The 19,031-nt window shown below is 33.3% G+C and overlaps 1 protein-coding gene across 2 annotated transcripts; it reads left to right on the top strand.

Annotated features, from left to right (window-relative positions):
• Nucleotides 1–2,183: 2,183 nt before the first annotated feature.
• LOC131949370 (vesicle-fusing ATPase) lies at nucleotides 2,184–16,828 on the top strand. 2 transcript variants are annotated; one of them, XM_059311235.1, is made up of 22 exons: nucleotides 2,184–2,441; nucleotides 2,575–2,716; nucleotides 6,387–6,472; nucleotides 6,886–6,985; nucleotides 7,175–7,293; nucleotides 8,303–8,445; nucleotides 8,980–9,035; nucleotides 9,233–9,321; nucleotides 9,481–9,623; nucleotides 9,772–9,838; nucleotides 9,961–10,093; nucleotides 10,405–10,479; nucleotides 10,610–10,700; nucleotides 11,085–11,347; nucleotides 11,789–11,884; nucleotides 13,611–13,767; nucleotides 13,901–14,034; nucleotides 14,222–14,288; nucleotides 14,520–14,599; nucleotides 14,732–14,928; nucleotides 15,490–15,541; nucleotides 15,836–16,828. In XM_059311235.1, the coding sequence occupies exons 2-22, from the start codon at nucleotides 2,708–2,710 to the stop codon at nucleotides 15,902–15,904; spliced, it is 2,226 nt and encodes a 741-aa protein (XP_059167218.1). In that variant the 5' UTR covers nucleotides 2,184–2,441; nucleotides 2,575–2,707; the 3' UTR covers nucleotides 15,905–16,828. The 2 variants fall into 2 exon arrangements, with proteins under 2 accessions (XP_059167218.1, XP_059167217.1); XM_059311234.1 differs by lacking the exons at nucleotides 2,184–2,441; nucleotides 2,575–2,716 and having other exon boundaries at nucleotides 6,375–6,472.
• Nucleotides 16,829–19,031: the final 2,203 nt, after the last annotated feature.

The raw sequence follows: 19,031 nt of genomic DNA, 5'->3' as shown, positions 1-19,031 counted from the left end.
ATTAAATAACACGAATGAAGTGGGTGGGGACCAAAGCCGTATTATCTAACCCCTTTCTATAAAACTTGTTTCTCGTTAATTTACAAAAGACTTAAAAATTGCAATAATTTTTGTTAAATTATTTTTTAAAAAATAAGCGAACATTTTTAGGATGTAATAGAAACTATTCATAAGTTCCAGACAAGTTTTTATGGGTTATATCGTCTTTGTGGTGGGATGTGTGTGAGAGAAAAGTGCCGACTGGCCATTATGCCAAGTACATATGTGTTGGTCTTTATCAACTTTGTGTAATAAAGAGTACAGACTTCTGCTCGAAAATTAATTCATAATAAATAAATTATCTTTAAGGCAAAAGCAATGTTCGTTTTAAAAGTACATATATTGTGTATTATGTTTAGCATGGTGCAGTCAGAGTTTCTTCCAAGCATCTCTTCGGGGGGGGGGGGGCCGAAATTTTTTTACCGCCCCCCCCCCCCCCCCCCCGAACGAAATGAAATTTATATAATTTATATAGAAAATATATACTTTTAACAGTGTCCGCCCCCCCCCCCCCGTAGAAAGTTTACCGCCCCCCCCCCCCCCCCCCCCCGAAGATTTCAAGTGCCCCCCGGAGAAAAAAGTCTGGAAGAAACACTGGGTGCAGTGGAGGAGTTGGGTTGTGAGGAGGTATCAAAATATTTGGGCAGGTTAGTGTGTGTGTGGGGGGGGGGGGGATAGAATTTCTTACAAACATTTTTTCCGGGTGTGGGGCATTTGTAACTTGTAAGTATAATAATTCATTTTGAAATGTAACATATGATATAGTAAGTTGGTGTGAATGAGGGGGGGGGGGTGTTAATTTGTACATACAATCCACCTATTAATTAATGTGGAAAAAGCATCATTTTAATCTTAATTCTTTAGATTTTGGTGTCATCCCCTCTACTGTCGTTCTTTGACTTATCAGTTAATCAAAATACTCAACAAGCCTTTATTCCTCTCTAAATTCTTCAGCTGGTGTCACCCCCCCCCCCCCCCCAGGATGATAGCTTTAAAGTGTGCACAGTTGATAGTAAAGATGGTTATCTATATGTAACCAATGAAAAGAAATGCAGCAACACGCTTTCCTCTACACAATGGTAGGTTCGATGACTTTATTTACAAGCCAAAAACTAAATCACAAAAAACACAACAGACCTCCACAGTCTGTAAATAAATCGATACAAGAAAAGTTTAATCATCACAAGCTATTCTTACACTACCATACCCTATTAACATACCATCGTACATTCGTACACCACATTCACAACGTATCAACTAAAACTGTACTTTAAGACAACACTCACAAATCATACAGAACATTCACCTCGTATAAACTAACAACGACAGCTAATTGGGCTACAATCTCACTCAGCCCTAAGTCTTGTTACAGCAAACACGTTCGTTCTGTTATCTTCAACTTACGCACCAGCACCGAAGTCTAATGCAGTAGCGTAGCGAGGGGGGGGGGGGGGGCGGGGGGGACATATGTCCCCGGGCGCCGACCTTAGGGGGGCGCCAAATTGAAAGTTTGAGGGGGGGTGCAAATGAAAAGTTCGAGGGGGGGGGGGTGTAAATCGAAAGTTGGAGGGGGGTGCAAATGAAAAGTTCGAGGGGGGGGGGGTGCAAATCGAAAATTTGCTCTCGAGGGGGCGCCAAATTGGAAGTATGTCCCCGGGCGCCGGGAAGGGTCGCTACGCCTCTGGTCTAATTACCGTCTCTGTGTTTTCTGGTCGTATTCTCCGGGCGTGTTTCGTGGTGTCCGTATATATACGCTACCACTAGAATCTAAGAATGATCCTGAAGGTCATACCCTAGCTGTAAAAGTGTCAGTTCGTCTTCCCCGTAGGTTACCTGTTGCTATTCTTCCCGGCCCCGCATCCTATTGTCCCGCCCCGGTCAGTTTCAGAAAATTTAGAGTGTCGTAAACTGTAAGCCGTCCTGTAGTCCGCGAGCATGCCTTTGTGTTCAATTTAAGAGCTTGTCCAGAATGCATTCAGCGATCCGTCTTCCTGGGTCCACAACAATTATGGTCACTCTGGCCACGCCCGGGTTGACACGTGGGTATAGGTGATTCGTCGCTCTGTCCCCACCCCTAAAACAGCAGGGCCACTATTGTCGTAACTTACCCTAGTTACATATAGTCAGTTATTAATACAAGTGGGTTTACTCTTATTAATCATTAATTGAACTGGCAAAAAGCATTTTTCTTCTATATATTTTGCAATTTTTCGTCATGGTGTCACCCCCTAAATGGTGTCACCCGGTGCGGTCGCGACGCCTCTTGTTTTCCTATACGTGAACTGTAAATCCTGCACATCTTGATATTACTGTACTGGCCACAGATTGTGCATTGCATAATTTCGATGGACTTTCAAGCGAGCAATGCAGCAGTTTTGTAAACTAAAAGAGATCTGTTAGTGGTAAGGCTAATAATATGGTACCAATAGCCTAACTACGAATATTATTTGTTTTGTTTTGTGTTTTAGTATGTTCTAATGAGGAGATCACTCTGTGGCTATTTCTAATGTAATGATTTATTCTGATTTTTTTTAGAACTGAGTAAGATCTGTTTTGATCAACTCAAGAATCTAAATCTAGTCTAGGTCTAGAACTAAATTGTTTGTTTTCCTGTTTCATGAAGTGATCACGAAACTAATATTCATCTACTGCTACTGGTTACCAAACAATGGCTAAGGTAAGTAGATCTAATCTAGATCTAATAAACTATAAAGTAAAAGTGACTCAGTGACTGCAGTGGAGTGGCCAAAATATTTTTGTTTGTTCTCAACTCTGAAACTGCCCACTGGGTCTCTTTTTTTTAAATTATTTTTAACACAAGTAGGAGGTAAAGTATATTAGTTAGTAGTCCTATATCTAGATCTATCTGCTAGCAGTTAGATCTAGATCCTAGATTAGATCTATATTAATTTGCTTATTTCACATCTTCGTAAGTGACCAATTTTTGAAATAGTCTACTGTGCAACAGTGACAGTGCAACAACACTAGGCCTATTAAATAATAAATAGGCCTATTAATAATATTAACTTAGACTATTACTCACAATTAGATACTAATTAGTTTCTGTTGTAGATCAAGATCTAAACATTAGTTAGTTGTTAGACATCTACTCTTAAGTCTTACACTCTTAACTACTCTACTCTAGAATCTAGATAGATCTAGATATAAATTGTAATCTAATCCAGAATGAATAGGCCTAGGCCCAATAATTATTATTATTTGGCTGTAGATAGGGGGGATAGGTTTATTAAAAGTTAAAATAGTGTTTTCAAATTAAATCTATAAAACATAATAGTTTATTTCCCAAAAACTCCAGATGACAAATTTTAAGAATTAAGGTTAGACTGTTAGACACATAGCTTAGTAAAGTTAAGTATAGTAATAATTTGCGAGACGCGAAAAGCCAAATGGAGAGGCAGTAAATCACAAGAAGAAAATGCGAGACATACCAATACCTGCTGAATCAGGGGTTAATAGCGAGAAACAGTTTGCAAGGCTTTTTTTTGTTTTTTTCCCAGATGTGCGAGAAGAAAAGTTATAAATGTCATGAAACAAAAAGTATATACTAAACAAATTATCCATGAGTTTGTTGTTCTTTTCTTTCTTGATCTAGTTTAGATTTTTTAAATATTCAAAAATCTATACATTTGTACTCCTAGGATAATCGCTCATGTTTTCATGTCAGAGGGTAAAAAATTCAGCCACATTGTTAATGTAAGGCCAATAATAAACAATTTTAAAAGTGTAATTCTTTTATTATAAGCAGTTTTAAAAATCAGCAAAATCGATATTTATACAATGAAAAACTAAATAGTAGGCAGCAGTAGTAATACAAAAAAATATGGTGATGTTCAAAGGTGATATATTGGGCCCCTCCAGTGTTCCACATAAAAGAATTATCAGAAGTTATAGATATACAAACTAAACATCTTTGAGTCTACATCAAAGTTCATTGTAAATCATGCGCTGTATAACTTTTGCAGACATCTTAGCACTTTACCCCTACCCAGCATTAGTTTCAGGTGGGGATAACATGCTGGACAAAAAATGTCACGTGACCTTCTTGCAATTCACCACCTCGCCATTTTGCGTCTCTCAATTTACTAGCACCTGTTGCAGGTTACTAATACTAACTAGAAACTAGAGTTCTATTAAAATAACCTGGATCTAAAAAAAAATGTGCTCCGTCCTAAATTAAATTCTTAAAAATTAAATTAAGATGCAAACTCCTACTCAAAATGATCTGTTATAACAGTATTAACAGGCAGTGATCAAATTATTGATTATGTTGTTTAAGCTTAAGCCAAACAAATAGTCTATATAAAAATTTTATGTTTCATAGGCCTAAAGGCATATTAATAGCCTATATATATATATATATATATATATATATATATATATATATATATATATATATATATATATATATATATATATATATATATATATATATATATATATATATATATATATATATGCCTATATATAGCATAATACATTTCATTTGGTCGTATTTGAGAAACAGTTGACCAATTTTTAAGCATGTTTGTATGAGACCTTTGAACTTAACTAGTGAGTTTAAGAATTAAGTTCTGGTTAATGAGAAGCTTTAAACACAATCCTTTTTCAATCGAGTACTACTATTTTATTATATCTATTTACTAAAAGCACCACATGCTTGTCCTTTAGATGGACCATGAATCATTACTGCTGGTAGAAAATAATAGTTGACTTTCAAACTGATACAATTCTAACACAATTCTGGTACTTTTCTATTTAACCACATGCTGTCACATAACAACATACTTTATAGGCTATAAATTTAACTTTTGTTATTATATATAATATTCACACAAAGCAGAAATTTGATGTTGTTTTGTTTTTTTATGAAAAAGAGTGCCAGAAGCCTTGTTAATTTTAATTATGTATTTTAAAAATTAACATTTTAACTGTTATATTTGTTTAAAACACCACAGAGATTAAAATGGCATTTCATTATTCTATAACATTGTCATAAAAATGCTAAAAAGCATTGCCTGACAGTAACCTTAATCTAAACTCAAAACCTAACATAAAAGCTAATTGTATAAGTTCATGTTCACTACCAGTTTTACTGATGTCTGGGGATGACTAATTGTTACTAGCTTCTAATTGTTTACTTGTTACACGTGTAAATTATACATAACTCCTTCTGTCATGTTATACTCAAATTTTATTTACTGTTGTTTTTCTACCAGCTATACTGAATCATGATCTTTTTAAAGGACATGTCTGCCTACCAAGTAGTTTTGTGAATCTATTCAGGGCCCTAGAATATCCTCTTTTATAAATTCAGGTTTAAGTTGAGTGTAGTTTAGATAGGTTGTAGAAATGAGTAAGTGGTCCAAAAGAAAATGTCGCTATAATGATAAATGGGAGGATGATGACATCTTAAAAGACTGGGTTAAAAAAGTGCCAGGTGAAGACGGAAAAGCTTTCTGCCACTTTTGCTGCTGTGAGATTAGGGCTCACCGCAGGGATTTGATTCACCATGCGGAGTCTGGCAAGCACAAGCGTAACACAGCACACCTCATTGGTTCGGGAACCAACACAGCACACCTCATTGGTTCGGGAACCTGCTTTGCTGACACTTCAGAAAACTGCTTCCCTGACACTTCAGAAAGTCACATTGCTGATAATTCAGAAAGTTACATTGCTGATAATTCAGAAAGTTACATTGCTGATAATTCAGAACGTTACATATCTGATGATTCAGAAAGTTACATTGCTGACAATTCAAAAAGTTACACAGCTGGAGGGTCAAGGTCATTGCTACAGCCAAGTTCTGATACACTGTCAAGTTTAGAAGCCCCTTTAGATGAAGAATATCGAATCAAAATAGAATTTGAAGTAAGTAAGACTAGTGCCAGGCTTCCTTCTAACACCAGAAAACACTGATAAAAAAATTTCTTCTAAGCATACATGTTACTAATGGCTAAGATATTCTCTGCCACAGGATTCAGTTTAGGATTAGGTTCTGCCTCTACAACTATTGCAAAATCTACAATTTATTCATGTAAGGAATGTAACATTGTTGTGATAACCGGTGGTATATTTCTCACTTCATGATAAAGCTATTAAATAAGCACGACGGAATCCGAACTAACCTAACAATTAGTTTTCTTAAAAGGAAATCCAACGGCTTTTCAGTTAACAGTAACAATTTTTAAATTATTTCTTTTCTTTTTGTTAAAGTCATGATTTCTATTATGTTCAATAACAATTTTTATATAAATGTATTAATGCAAAATGCAATCAGTTTGTTACTAAAATGTTTAAGGAGTTGTCTAAACTTTATGATTTCACAGACATATAAAGCAGTAAAATGTCCATCAGAAGAGCTCTCTCTGTTAAATGATGTTTTGGTTAATGAAGGAGATTTCAAAGATGGGAGGTAATTAGATTATTGAAAACATTTTCTTATAATTCTCTATTGAGAAAAAATTATATATTTTTATGTGTACAGTTTTAGGTAATAATAATATCGTAATAATTGTATACTGTTGCCATTTTTAAAATTAGATTTAAGTTCATAAATATGTTTAATATATTTATAAACTTTCAATTGAACGATTCTAATTTTAAAGATAAAATAATTTTGGCTTTGCATCATCTGAATTGATCGACTCTTTTCCTCTTCACTTTAGATATTTCCTAAGCGCATACATTTTTAGGTTAAAAAGTCTATTATTTCTTAAAGCTGTACACTGTTTTATATACTCCATTCTGTTGTTACCATCAGAACTGTTTTCATGCTTTTAATGCTAATAGGTCGTCCATTTATCCTGTCCAAACACTCTGTTTCAGCTATATTAATGTTTATTCTGTGGATCACAACCCATTTCTGTATAGAGTAAAAACTGATCCTTCTATTAAACAAGGTCAAATGGGATTTAACGCCTCACATGTAAGTTCTTTTCTCTTTGTAAATTAAGTGCTTGTGATGCATTATGTATTTGTTATCAAATGTAAGTTCAGAATGTTGAACTTGAAACCCCCTGAAAAATAAAAATAGTTATTGCTTTATTAAATAATTTGACTGCTTTAACATGAATAATGCACTGTCAATATAATCACATTATACACTTTATATCAGCGCAAATGGGCAAGCATTATGCTCAACTCTGATATTAAAGTTGAGGCAGCAAAGCTAAACTCAAGGCTATATGGCATTGGAACAATTGTTTTGGAGACTGACTTTTTCACCAAGAAAGGGCAAGTCCATTTATACAACTTATTAATGTTATTGTCCTAAATTTCAAAATGGTTAATTACTTATAGGCTGGTAGATCAGTTGTTGATGTCATGTTAGTTGATCAGTTTTTGATTTTATATTGGTATATCAGTTTTTGGTGTTAAATTGGTTGATCAGTTTTTAACGTTATGTTAGTTGTTCAGTTTTTTATGTTATTGATCAGTTTTTTACTTTCTCGTATATACGAAGTATAGAGAAAGTATTGTAATCGTGCAAAAAAAAAAAAATCGAGATTTTTACAAATCTCGACGTTCTACACCTCACTGATACGGAAAAACATAATTTTGCAACCTTGTCTGTCTGTCTGTGTATGTGTGTGTGTGTGTCCGTGTGTAAACACGATTACTTGAGTACCGTTACAGCTAGGTTGATGAAATTTCATATATAAGTATTTTATCAAAATCGTAGATCCGTATCAACTTTTGAGCGATTTCCGATAACCACAAGTGGTACTTTTCCTACTTTGAATTTTCCAAAAGCCTATAACTTGAGTACTATTTCAGATAGATAAATGAAATTTCACATGTAAGTAAAAGATCTAATTCTCTACCTTCTGTTAAATTTTGAGTAATTTCCGTTGACCGGAAGTAATTTATGCTACTTCCGATTTCTCAAAAAACTAATGCAAATTTTTAAAGTACTAATAATATTGCGCACTATTATTCGGCGTTCACTTGGTGTGCAATTCTTTTGTCTACAAGATTTTATTCTATTTTTAAAACTTTAAGTATTTAAAAGTATTTAAAATGGATTAAAAATCATGTCTATAGCCCGAGTTCCAATCCCCTGTTATTTTATATAAGAATATTCGAGAAAGTTTAGGGGAGATCACTCCCGGTTTATTTAATTATAGGTTAGATGATCAGTATTTGATGTTATGTTGATCAGTATTTTATTTTTTATTGGTAGATCAGCTTTTTTATGATAGGTTAGATTATCAGTTTTTGATGAATTTTATTTAATTTCCAGCCAACAGAACACAACCATTGACAGTGACAAAATGGCGCTGGAGTTCTCCATGTTGTTTGTCAACAGATGTTTCTCAGTTGACGAGCCACTTGTGTTCAGATATGACAAAAAATTGTATTCATCCACTGTCAAGGATATACAAGGTAAATCTGTCAAATTTTTCTGTTGCTTAAATCTGATATGGCAAAAAATAGAATTCTTCCACCGTCAAGGATATACAAGGTAAATCTGTCAAATTTTTCTGTTGCTTAAATCTGATATGACAAAAAATAGAATTCTTCCACCGTCAAGGATATACAAGGTAAATCTGTCAAATTTTTCTCTTGAATGAATGCAGAAGAAAATGTATGTCTTAAAAGTTTTAGCTGTTCTCTGCTTTATCTAACATTACCTTTTCAAACCTGACAGTCCATGGGGCAATTGAAATAGAGTTCACCTGTTTCTGCGAACTCGGCATATGAAGGGATAGTGTTGACAGCACTATGCCTAGCCACCTTTACTTTCTCCATCAGAGCTGGGTGGACTCAGGTCCATTCTACTTGCTTGAACCCGGATTCGAGCTCAAGACTGTCGGTCTCGCACTAGATGCTCTACTACTGTTTTAAGTACGAATGAGGGTATTTCCCATTATTCCTAATCATGATGTCCTTACTAAGGCTGCCTCTTATCATCCACAGTTCTTGATTTCTCTAAGGTGGATGCTAAAGGAAATGTGGCTCCAGTACCAAAAGTGGTTTGTATTATTAATGTTGATGTTTTTTTTAAAAATATTTTTATATTAATTGTAGAATGAAGTATTCATAGTCTATATACTTTTAAATGACCTCGCAAATTTTGAAAACTTATGGAACATAACCAAGCAGTTATTTTTTTGTGGTAAAGAAAACAATGTTATTAGCTGTTAATAGCTGGGTTTTTTTTAAATTTCAGTCAAGGTATGGCGTCCTTACTCCAAACTCCCTGATAGTGTTTGAAAAAACTGAAGGGTCACTTCTTAATTTTATAGGAAAATCAAAAGGGTAAGTACACACAGTATACAGACTTTTAATGTTCTTTTAAAATAGTAGAGTATAGAAAATATGCTTTGAGTCTACTTTAGTTGCTTTTTTTTTTAATTATATTTTTTAAAAATGTGTTGTGTAACAAATGCAGTGAAATATTTTGTACCTTTGTCCTAGGAAAATGGCACAAACCTCCATTATAAACCCAGATTGGGACTTCACTAAGCTGGGCATTGGTGGTCTTGATGATGAGTTCAGTGGTATTTTTAGAAGAGCTTTTGCTTCCAGAGTGTTTCCCCCTGATGTCATTGAGCAGCTGGGTAAATTATGTTTATACCATTTTCATGTTTCTATCAATTCTTTTAAACTTTTTATTTTTTTCCTTTAATGATATAATTTTTAAAGCTAAAAATGAGTGTCCTCATTCTATAAAATAAATCATTAAGTGAATGAATTTGGTTTATCTAGGTATGAAACATGTGAGAGGTATACTACTCTATGGCCCACCTGGTACTGGTAAAACTCTGATGGCCAGGTAAGTTTAGCTTTTACAAGTTAAATTACTCAAAACTTTCTTAGACTCAATACATACTTCATTTATTATTTTAAAGATTAAAAACCAACATAATTTTTATTATAATCCTATCTTTTCATCAGACAAATTGGCAAGATGTTGAATGCCAGAGAACCTCAGATAGTAAACGGCCCACAGATTTTAGACAAGTATGTGGGTGAATCTGAGGCTAACATCCGAAAACTTTTTGCTGCTGCTGAAGAAGAGGAAAAAAGAGTAAAGCCATTTTTTACACTAATATATAGCATCAATTTTACATATTTTTACACTAATATATAGCATCAATTTTATATATTTTTACACTAATATATAGCATCAATTTTATATATTTTTACACTAATATATAGCATCAATTTTACATATTTTTACACTAATATATAGCATCAATTTTATATATTTTTACATCTTAAATATTTTTAAGCTCACAAACATTAAAGTTTTAATGTACATATTTGTTTTTAAAATAAGTAATCTAAATGTACTTGTTCTGTACACACATAGAAAGTGTTTCTGCTTATGTTTTCCAGAGTGGATCTGCGAGTGGGCTTCACATAATCATATTTGATGAGATTGATGCCATTTGTAAAGCGAGAGGCTCTGTGGTAAGGTTTACTATTTCAAGATTCAAATTTTAAAATGCATCAGTCTCGTATGATAACACATTAATGATAACTAATTAATATAGTCACTCCGACATTTATGATTGGCTAAAATTGTCTTTCCACCTTCCAGGCAGGTAACTCAGCTGTCCATGACACTGTGGTCAATCAGCTGTTGACCAAGTTGGATGGTGTTGAGCAGCTCAATAATATACTGGTCATTGGTCAGTTCAACTCATTTTACTCTGCAATACAATACAGCAAAAAAAAAAAACAATACTGCAAAATAAAAATTTTAAATAGAATTTTTGTCTCCCCTATTGTAGCACTTAACATTAAGTCAGATCTTTCCGCACCCTCTAAAATTTAAAATTACATGACAAGTAACCATGATTCTAAAAATTACCATGTTTTCCATATTAAATTTTTTACCCCAAACTCACCTCTCTCTCTATCAACATATCTCACCAAAGTTAGAATCTGTTAGTTGAGTGATATTCTCAGCATACAACACCCTAACATATTCTCAGCATACAACACCCTAACATATTCTCAGCATACAACACCCTAACATATTTACTATGTCTTTTTTAAAAATCGTACACCAGGTATGACAAACAGGAAAGACATGATTGATGAAGCCTTGACCAGACCTGGGCGTCTTGAGGTCCAGATGGAAATTGGTCTCCCTGACGAGCATGGGCGTGTCCAGATTCTCAACATCCACACCGAGAGGATGCGGAATCATGAAAAAATGGCTGAAGATGTTGACCTTAATGAACTAGCATCCCTAACTAAAAATTTCAGTGGAGCTGAGATTGAGGGTTTAGTGCGTGCCGCCCAGTCCACCGCCATGAATCGTCTGATTAAAGTAGGTGTCAAATCAAATGTGTAGAACATTCGTCACCTCTTTTAATGCTGCTCCAGTCAACTCTATTTGTCTTATTACTTTAGTATTGTTAAATAGGGGATTTTAACTCACTTTTATTTTAACCCTGACCGTAAAGCTAACCCTAAAACTTGGTATTAAACTGTAGAGTTCGGTTTTTATTTTAATAATACTTTATTACATTATCACATGTTTTCTCCAAATTTTTAAAACTATACCTTTTTTCTAGCTGGTTCCAGCACTAAATCTCTGAAGAATTTTTATAAAATCTTCGCATGTTTTTTGTCCACTAACAAAAAATGTTTTTTAACTGAGTATACAAATGTTAAGTACTTCTCAACGTGAATACAAAACTTATCATTCTTGTAGCCCTCTGACAGGGAGTTAAATTTTCATCTATCAACCAATGTTTGTTTCCTCCAGGCTACATCCAAGGTAGAGGTGGACACTGACGCCATAGAGAAGCTGAAGATCACCAGAGCAGATTTCATGCATGCTCTCCAGTACGACATTAAACCTGTGAGTAGTCATATCATAGTGGACACACTATCATAGTGGACACTGTTTGATGTCATGCATGCTCTCCAGTACGACATTAACCATTAATGTCCCGTAACGCCCGCTGCCGCCCGACACCGTTAATGTCCCGTAACGCCCGCTGCCGCCCGCTTACAATACGCATAGAAAAATTAAATTTGTTTCATTAAAATTTGGCCTACAAATCCTAATTTTTAACCAAACAGGAAGTCGGATACTTTCAGCATCCTTTTCCGGTCTTCTAACTTCAATGGCGCTTTTGAAAGATAAAAAATAAAAGTTTCTTTCTATCTCGAAATTTTTGACTCATCTGTCCTATTTTTAGTAGATTTAATATTAAAAATAAAATAAAATAATGCCTCTTAACGTATCTAGGCATGTATTTTATGAATTATATATCTTAAACATAACCAAATTGATATTTAACTGTTAAATTCGATGCATAGTTGTTTAGACAAAAATAAATAAAGTTGACTACCGAAAATGACCAGTTTTGAATTTTCTCCGACATTTTTTATTTTTATTCTGTACTTGTACCGAATATAATATATTCTATTTAATACTGTTGGAAAGCCAGGTTTATTCCCAACATTAAGCAGTAGTTTTTATCTTAATTTTAAATTTCATTTAGACAAAAACAAATATTTTGTGAAACTATTCACTTGATCATACAGAGTTATGCTCCTTACATTGGGCCGTCATGGGTGGAGTTTTGGTAGAATGAATGGGACATTAATGGTTAAACCTGTGAGTAGTCATATCATAATGGACACACTATCTGTTTGATGTCATGCATGCTCTCCAGTACGACATTAAACCTGTGAGTAGTCATATCATAGTGGACACTGTTTGATGTTATGCATGCTCTCCAGTACGACATTAAACCTGTGAGTAGTCATATCATAGTGGACACTGTTTGATGTCATGCATGCTCTCCAGTACGACATTAAACCTGTGAGTAGTCATATCATAGTGGACACTGTTTGATGTCATGCATGCTCTCCAGTATGACATTAAACCTGTGAGTAGTCATATCATAGTGGACACTGTTTGATGTCATGCATGCTCTCCAGTACGACATTAAACCTGTGAGTAGTCATATCATAGTGGACACACTATCATAGTGGATACACTATTTGTTCTATGTCATGCATGCTCTCCAGTACGACATTAAACCTGTGAGTAGTCATATCATAGTGGACACTATCTGTTAGATTTCATGCATGCTCTCCAGTACGACATTAAACCTGTGAGTAGTCTTATCATAATGGACACACTCACTATCTCTTGCTGGGATGTGTAGGTGCACACTGTACATATTATAGATGTTGACAAATTCCTGACTAAGACACTCATCATAGTTTGGTAACTTCATGACGTGCTATGTCTCGGAACCTAACACTAAAATTTCTGAGTTAGCAGTGCTGAACTCTTATCTCCTTAACATAACACCCCATTCAGTTTTTTGTAATAAACATATTTATTTCTGAAATGTAAATACCATTGATATTACCAATGTTATGGTTAAGATAACTTAAGCTTAAATAGTTCAATGTAATTACAGAACTTAACAAGCAATGACATTATCTTTTGATGTAACTACAAAACTTAAAAAACATTGTAGCACCCCCTGACATTATCTTTTGATGTAACTACAAAACTTAGTAAACATTGTAGCACCCCCTGACATCTTGTTGTCCTGCTCCAGGCATTTGGCAGCAGTAAAGAAGAGCTGGATCTTTTCCTGGCCCAGGGCATCTTAAACTGGGGAGAACCGGTTAACCGGGTCCTGGCCGCTGGTGACCTCATGGTGACTGAGATTAAAAACAGTGACCAGATTTCTCTAATGACCATGCTGCTAGAAGGTGAGCGTTGTTTTTCATGAGCTGTGTCCAGGTTGAGCTTGGCCTGCTGTAGCTATGTCATTCATTTAAAACAGCCATCTAAGAGTTAATTCTTGAGGTACAGAATTATCACATAGTGTTTAATCTTCTGCAGGCCCACCTGGCACAGGGAAAACAGCACTGGCTGCTAAAATCACTAAAGACTCTGATCTTCCATTCTTAAAACTGTGCACACCTGAGAACATGATTGGATACACTGAGGCAGCCAAGTGCCAGGTCATTAAGAAGGTAAGTGAAGCCAAAAAAAAAATGTCATTACTTTTAGCTTTTCCAATTTTAAAGATTTAAGAAAACAATTTCTTTGCTTATTTAAATGTTTTATTTTAAAATCTCAATTTAAAATATACATCTAGTTTAATCTTCATTAGTATTATTCAGTTGTGTTTAAATTCCTTTTGTTAATTTTTTTAAACAGATATTTGATGATGCATACAAATCTCCTCTAAGCTGTATTATCATTGATGATATAGAAAGACTGCTGGGTAATTAGAGTATAATGAAATTATATTTATACTTGTAATTTTTATACTTAATGAAAAAAAAAATCAATCACATAAGGCTAGACTTTTTGTTTAAAAATAATGTATATTTGTTTGAAACACAAATAAAAAAAATAAATTATTTCTTGTTGGTTAGTTTCCCTTTATTTGGTGCTATGAACACAACTTGATGTCTCTATTTTTTGTTCATGTGACATCTTTTCAAATTTTCAGATTATGTACCTGTGGGTCCTCGCTTCTCAAATCTTGTACTGCAAGCAATGCTAGTTCTGCTAAAGAAAAACCCACCAAAGGTTGGAATAACTTTTAGCAGGATGTATTAATTTTCTTGGTGCTAACATTGTTCATTATTGCGTGGTTTCTACAAAGGTATTATTAAGTTTTTTGGTTAGTCTAAATGTACCAGTGATGCTTGTCATCAACAGGGCCACAAGCTGCTCATCATTGGAACCACCTCGCGCAAGGACGTCCTGCAGGACCTAGAGATGTACTCGCTGTTCAGGACTGTGGCCCACGTCAGCTCTGTCAGCACATCGGAGCAGCTGGTGCGTGTACTCAGGGACTCTGAGGTCTTCACCAGTGAAGAGATAACAGAGTTAGAGATGAAGACAAGCCACAAGCAGTAAGGCTATTTTTTAAAAACTGTGTATAGAATAAGTTATAGAAGGCCTCATCCATTAATGATGGCACAAGCAATTAGGCAGTTTTTATTCTGTGTATTGAGTCATTTATAGGTGTCATCCATTAAAGATGGCAGCTATGACATGAAATTCTTTTTCTCTAAATTAAACAAAAATTGTTGAAAATGTTTGAAAAACAGTTTTTTATTGAAGGGAAAGTGAAAAATATAATAATTTCTGATAGTCTATGTCAGTAATTACTCCTTTCTTATTTCTTAAATTGTTTTCTACTGCTAAGAGATTGGCCTGCTAATTTTATAAAATACAAATACTGTGATTTAAATACCTATTAAGTTAAGTAAGCCTAAGCTGAGGTTTTTTTAAATATGTATTTGATGGTTTTCTCTACCCATAAGTTTAATAATGTTGATCTGTGAACGTTCACATAGACCTAATTCTTGTCACCTCAAAGTATCTGTTTTACATTTAGGAGTTTGCTTATAATAATTTTAAATTGTGAGTACTTACTATAAGAATGTAATAATATTTTTTTTAATTTCCAGGTTATTTATTGGCATCAAAACTCTAATCACATTCATGGACATAGCCAAACATGTATGTTTACTTTTATTCTCTGTATATTTTGGCACATCATCTTAAACCTGCTTGATACCTCATCTAAACATTCATTTCTCTGCATGTCTACCTTACCTCATCTGTTCTAACAAAGTTCATTGATTTCATGATTGAGGTTTATTTCCCTTCTTCCCCTTTGTTGTTTTTTTACTTTAAGATTTCTGTTAAAAGCCCTATACTATCCATTATTAATATAGGTATACATCCTTTTAAAAGTCACATCATGCATTATGAGATCTTTATTCTGACTGAAAAGAATATTATTTATTCCAGATGGTTGCTGGAGAGAGGGCTGAGAAATTGATAAATCTGCTGGAAGATGTAGGTGCTATTAGTTTTTGAGGCCACTCACTGCTAGAGTATTCTGCTCATTCAGCCTCAGTCTCCCATGTATTGCCATTGGCTATGCAGTGTGATGAATATCTCTCTAGCTAAGTTTTAATGTAATTAAATATTTTATTTAAAAAAACTCTAGTTTTCATTGTGAAAATCCACATCTGGTTTTTCTATTTATATTTTTAAAAATTATTTGATTAGAATTAGTCATTACTTAAATTTTTATTGTCATTTTTTTTTAATTCTGGTAGAAACTGACCTAACCAGTCATCATAAATTAGAAAACTTATAATTTTGTGTCAATTTATGGTCATAATTCTGATTTGTTTTATGAATAGTGTGTACAACTTTTAGCTTTAATTCTATTTTCATTACGATTGTTAAATGGATTTTTACTAGTATTTTAAAAATTGGTCTTGATTTTAATTCTTTATTCAATTAATTCATGTAATTCTTAGCCTCAGTGTTGTGTCTAATTATAAACCTCTTGAGTGTTAGAAATTACATTTTAATGGAATAGATGAGTCAAAACAAATCAGAGATGTCATTTATAAGAGGTTTTTTATGCCATAAAATTGTAAAAAAAATTTAAATTAAATTCGTCTTATATGTTTTTGCTCAATTATTCAATATAGTGTAAGACAATATAGTTTTTGTTTTTATCTAAGTCAGAATACAGTATTTAGTTTTTGAAGTTCTTTATATACAGCTGGTTCAGAGAATATGAATACTTATATTGTAGTTGTTTTCTGGCTATTAATATCATTCAGTAAAACATCAACACTTGTTTCAAGGGTAGATTAGAAACAAATTAACTTTTTGTTTTCTTTTTGTACATAGAAATTGTGATTTGCATGTCAGTTTGTATATATATCCAAAATATTCTTAGTGGGTGTATTATATTTGAGTAATAATTACTGACTATACCAAAAATTGGTTTCAAATATAGGCAAAGTGCAGACCTGTTAGAAAATGCTGTGCTATTTTGAACTTCTCAGTATACCCACAAAGTTATTCAGTGATATAAATACAAGCTAATTGTATTTTCTCTTTAAGGATGCCACTAAAATATTCATTTTTGTACTTTAGATCAACAAAAGATTTTGATAAATAAGTTCAGAAATGAAAATATTAATTCTAAATACTAATGTGTATAAATCTATTGCTTAATAAATATTAAAGTTTTTTAATTGGTTTTTTTTCTGTATGATAAACATTTGTTTACCATTTTTTATGAGTGTTTGTAGTTTGGGATTTGTTAGTTTGTTAATATAACTTAGTGGTGATATTTAGCGAGATCGGAAGCAGAACTGTATGACAGAATTTTAATAAGTGTCTGATGCCACATTCCCTGCTGTGTTTTTCTTTTTGTTACATTCCCATTGTAATGCATCTTCAACATCGATAAAGTGGCCATTGTTGACAAAGCCTGATAAAATTTAAATGTTAGGCACTTTGTCTAAACTACTTACCTTTTCAATACTTTATCTTGGAGTTTTATCCTCGATAAAGTTGTATGAAAGCTGACTTGTATTAAGTTAAAATAACTTCATTATAGGAAAATCGAGTTTGAGGCATTAGCAGAACTTTTTTTGCACCATTAAATACAAATTAACTATGATTAAATCTGTGGTATTTTAAAATTATTATTATTTTGGCGCTTTGTTCTGAGGAATGTTGTTTGATCATTTAAAAGTAGTAAAAAAAATAACATAAACTGAGGAAATTTAGATATGCTTTCAGTGAAAAAATTAGTTTTTTTTTTATAAGCAACGTATGTTTTTTGATTACTACGTAATTTGAAAATCTGTGAATGTTGGAAATTTTTTATACTAACTATTTTTCTATATTCCCCCTAATCATCTCATTGTTTTATGTTTAGTGCAGCACATAATTGTGACCTCTTCTGGTTGTGGAGATAACAACCCTAGTGACATCAATGTTTAGATAAGAAAATTTTTCTTACTGCTGTAGACTTCCATACTGTGGACCAAACCACTTTTGTGCAATATGCCCTAGAGATAAATGTTTTTTCCTCTTCATTAAACAGTTCTTGCTCTAACCTAGACTTTGTCTTTATTATTGTTATGTCTAATTGTTGTTAATCTGAGGGAATGTTGGGTTTTGGTTGAGAAATTGGATAATTTTAAAGGACGTTCAATTTGTAAAAACTAAAATCAGGAGCTCCAAATTTATCTCGTTAATTATTAAATAATTAAGAACATCAATCAAAGTAAAACAAGGAATCAGTAAGGCTACAGCAGAGGTGGTAGTAGTATCTAGTCTGTTTTGTCAGTTAAAATTATTTAGTCATGGAATACAGGGAGAGTACATGTCCAGCTTTGTCATACAGCTTCCATTGTTCCATATTAAGAAACATTAACAGATTATTTATTACAAACATCAACCTGTGCTGAATGTTATCTACTCTTTTATAACTCACTGTTTTCCTATCAACTATTTTGTTTTGTCTCCTACTTCTAAATTGCTTGACCATAACCTACATCCTTGACAAATTATTATGGACTTGCTATCTACTGCTCAACTGTCTGTGACTGGTCATCTTGCTTCTCATTGGTCAGGCTATATGTCTTTTCATTAGTTCCCACCTTGTGACCAATAGTTTACCTAAGCTAATCCAACCTAAATTTTATCCTTGGCTTATTTCTAATTGTTGCCTAAACTTTTATTATCACCAGAAATCAGTAATGATTCTGTGTGTTTTCTTAGAGACTAATCTGCCAGTAATATGGTACTATGGTACCATATATAGGCTTATCAGTTGAACACTTTAACTTAAAAATCAATTTAGTTAGTAATTAGCTAAATAGCTAAAATTTGAATAAAAAATGTATAGTATTCATGTGTTTAAGGAGCAGAAGTTCAAGAGAATTAACAAAATTGACACATTTCATTCCAGAAGAACATGAGTTGTTTTTTTTTTTTTGCTATAATCTGTGGTACCCACTCTTCTTGCACTGTAGTATGGTTTAAATATATGTATATCTTAATTCAAGACTATCTACCATGCTAGCTGTACAAAATGTACTAATAAAGCTACATATTTTACCATAGCCTGATTATTGTATAAAAATTATAAACCAAACGATAATATTTCGAATTTTTCTAACTC

Source organism: Physella acuta, unplaced genomic scaffold (genome assembly GCF_028476545.2).
Source record: "Physella acuta isolate Inbredline_101_S28 unplaced genomic scaffold, ASM2847654v3 ptg000692l, whole genome shotgun sequence".
In the NCBI taxonomy this organism is placed as follows: Eukaryota; Metazoa; Mollusca; class Gastropoda; family Physidae; genus Physella; species Physella acuta.
The sequence above is the reverse complement of the archived record's forward strand: the minus strand, read 5'-3'. Positions and strand labels throughout refer to the sequence as shown.

What these genes read in the sequence shown, in the direction of transcription:
- LOC131949370 (XM_059311234.1), top strand. Translation starts at nt 6,375, where the DNA reads ATGATTTCACAGACATATAAAGCAGTAAAATGTCCATCAGAAGAGCTC. An exon ending in TTTATAGGAAAATCAAAAGG is followed by an intron (nt 9,322 to 9,480) that starts GTAAGTACACAC and finishes CCTTTGTCCTAG; the next exon opens with GAAAATGGCACAAACCTCCA. An exon ending in TCCAGTACGACATTAAACCT is followed by an intron (nt 11,885 to 13,610) that starts GTGAGTAGTCAT and finishes GTCCTGCTCCAG; the next exon opens with GCATTTGGCAGCAGTAAAGA.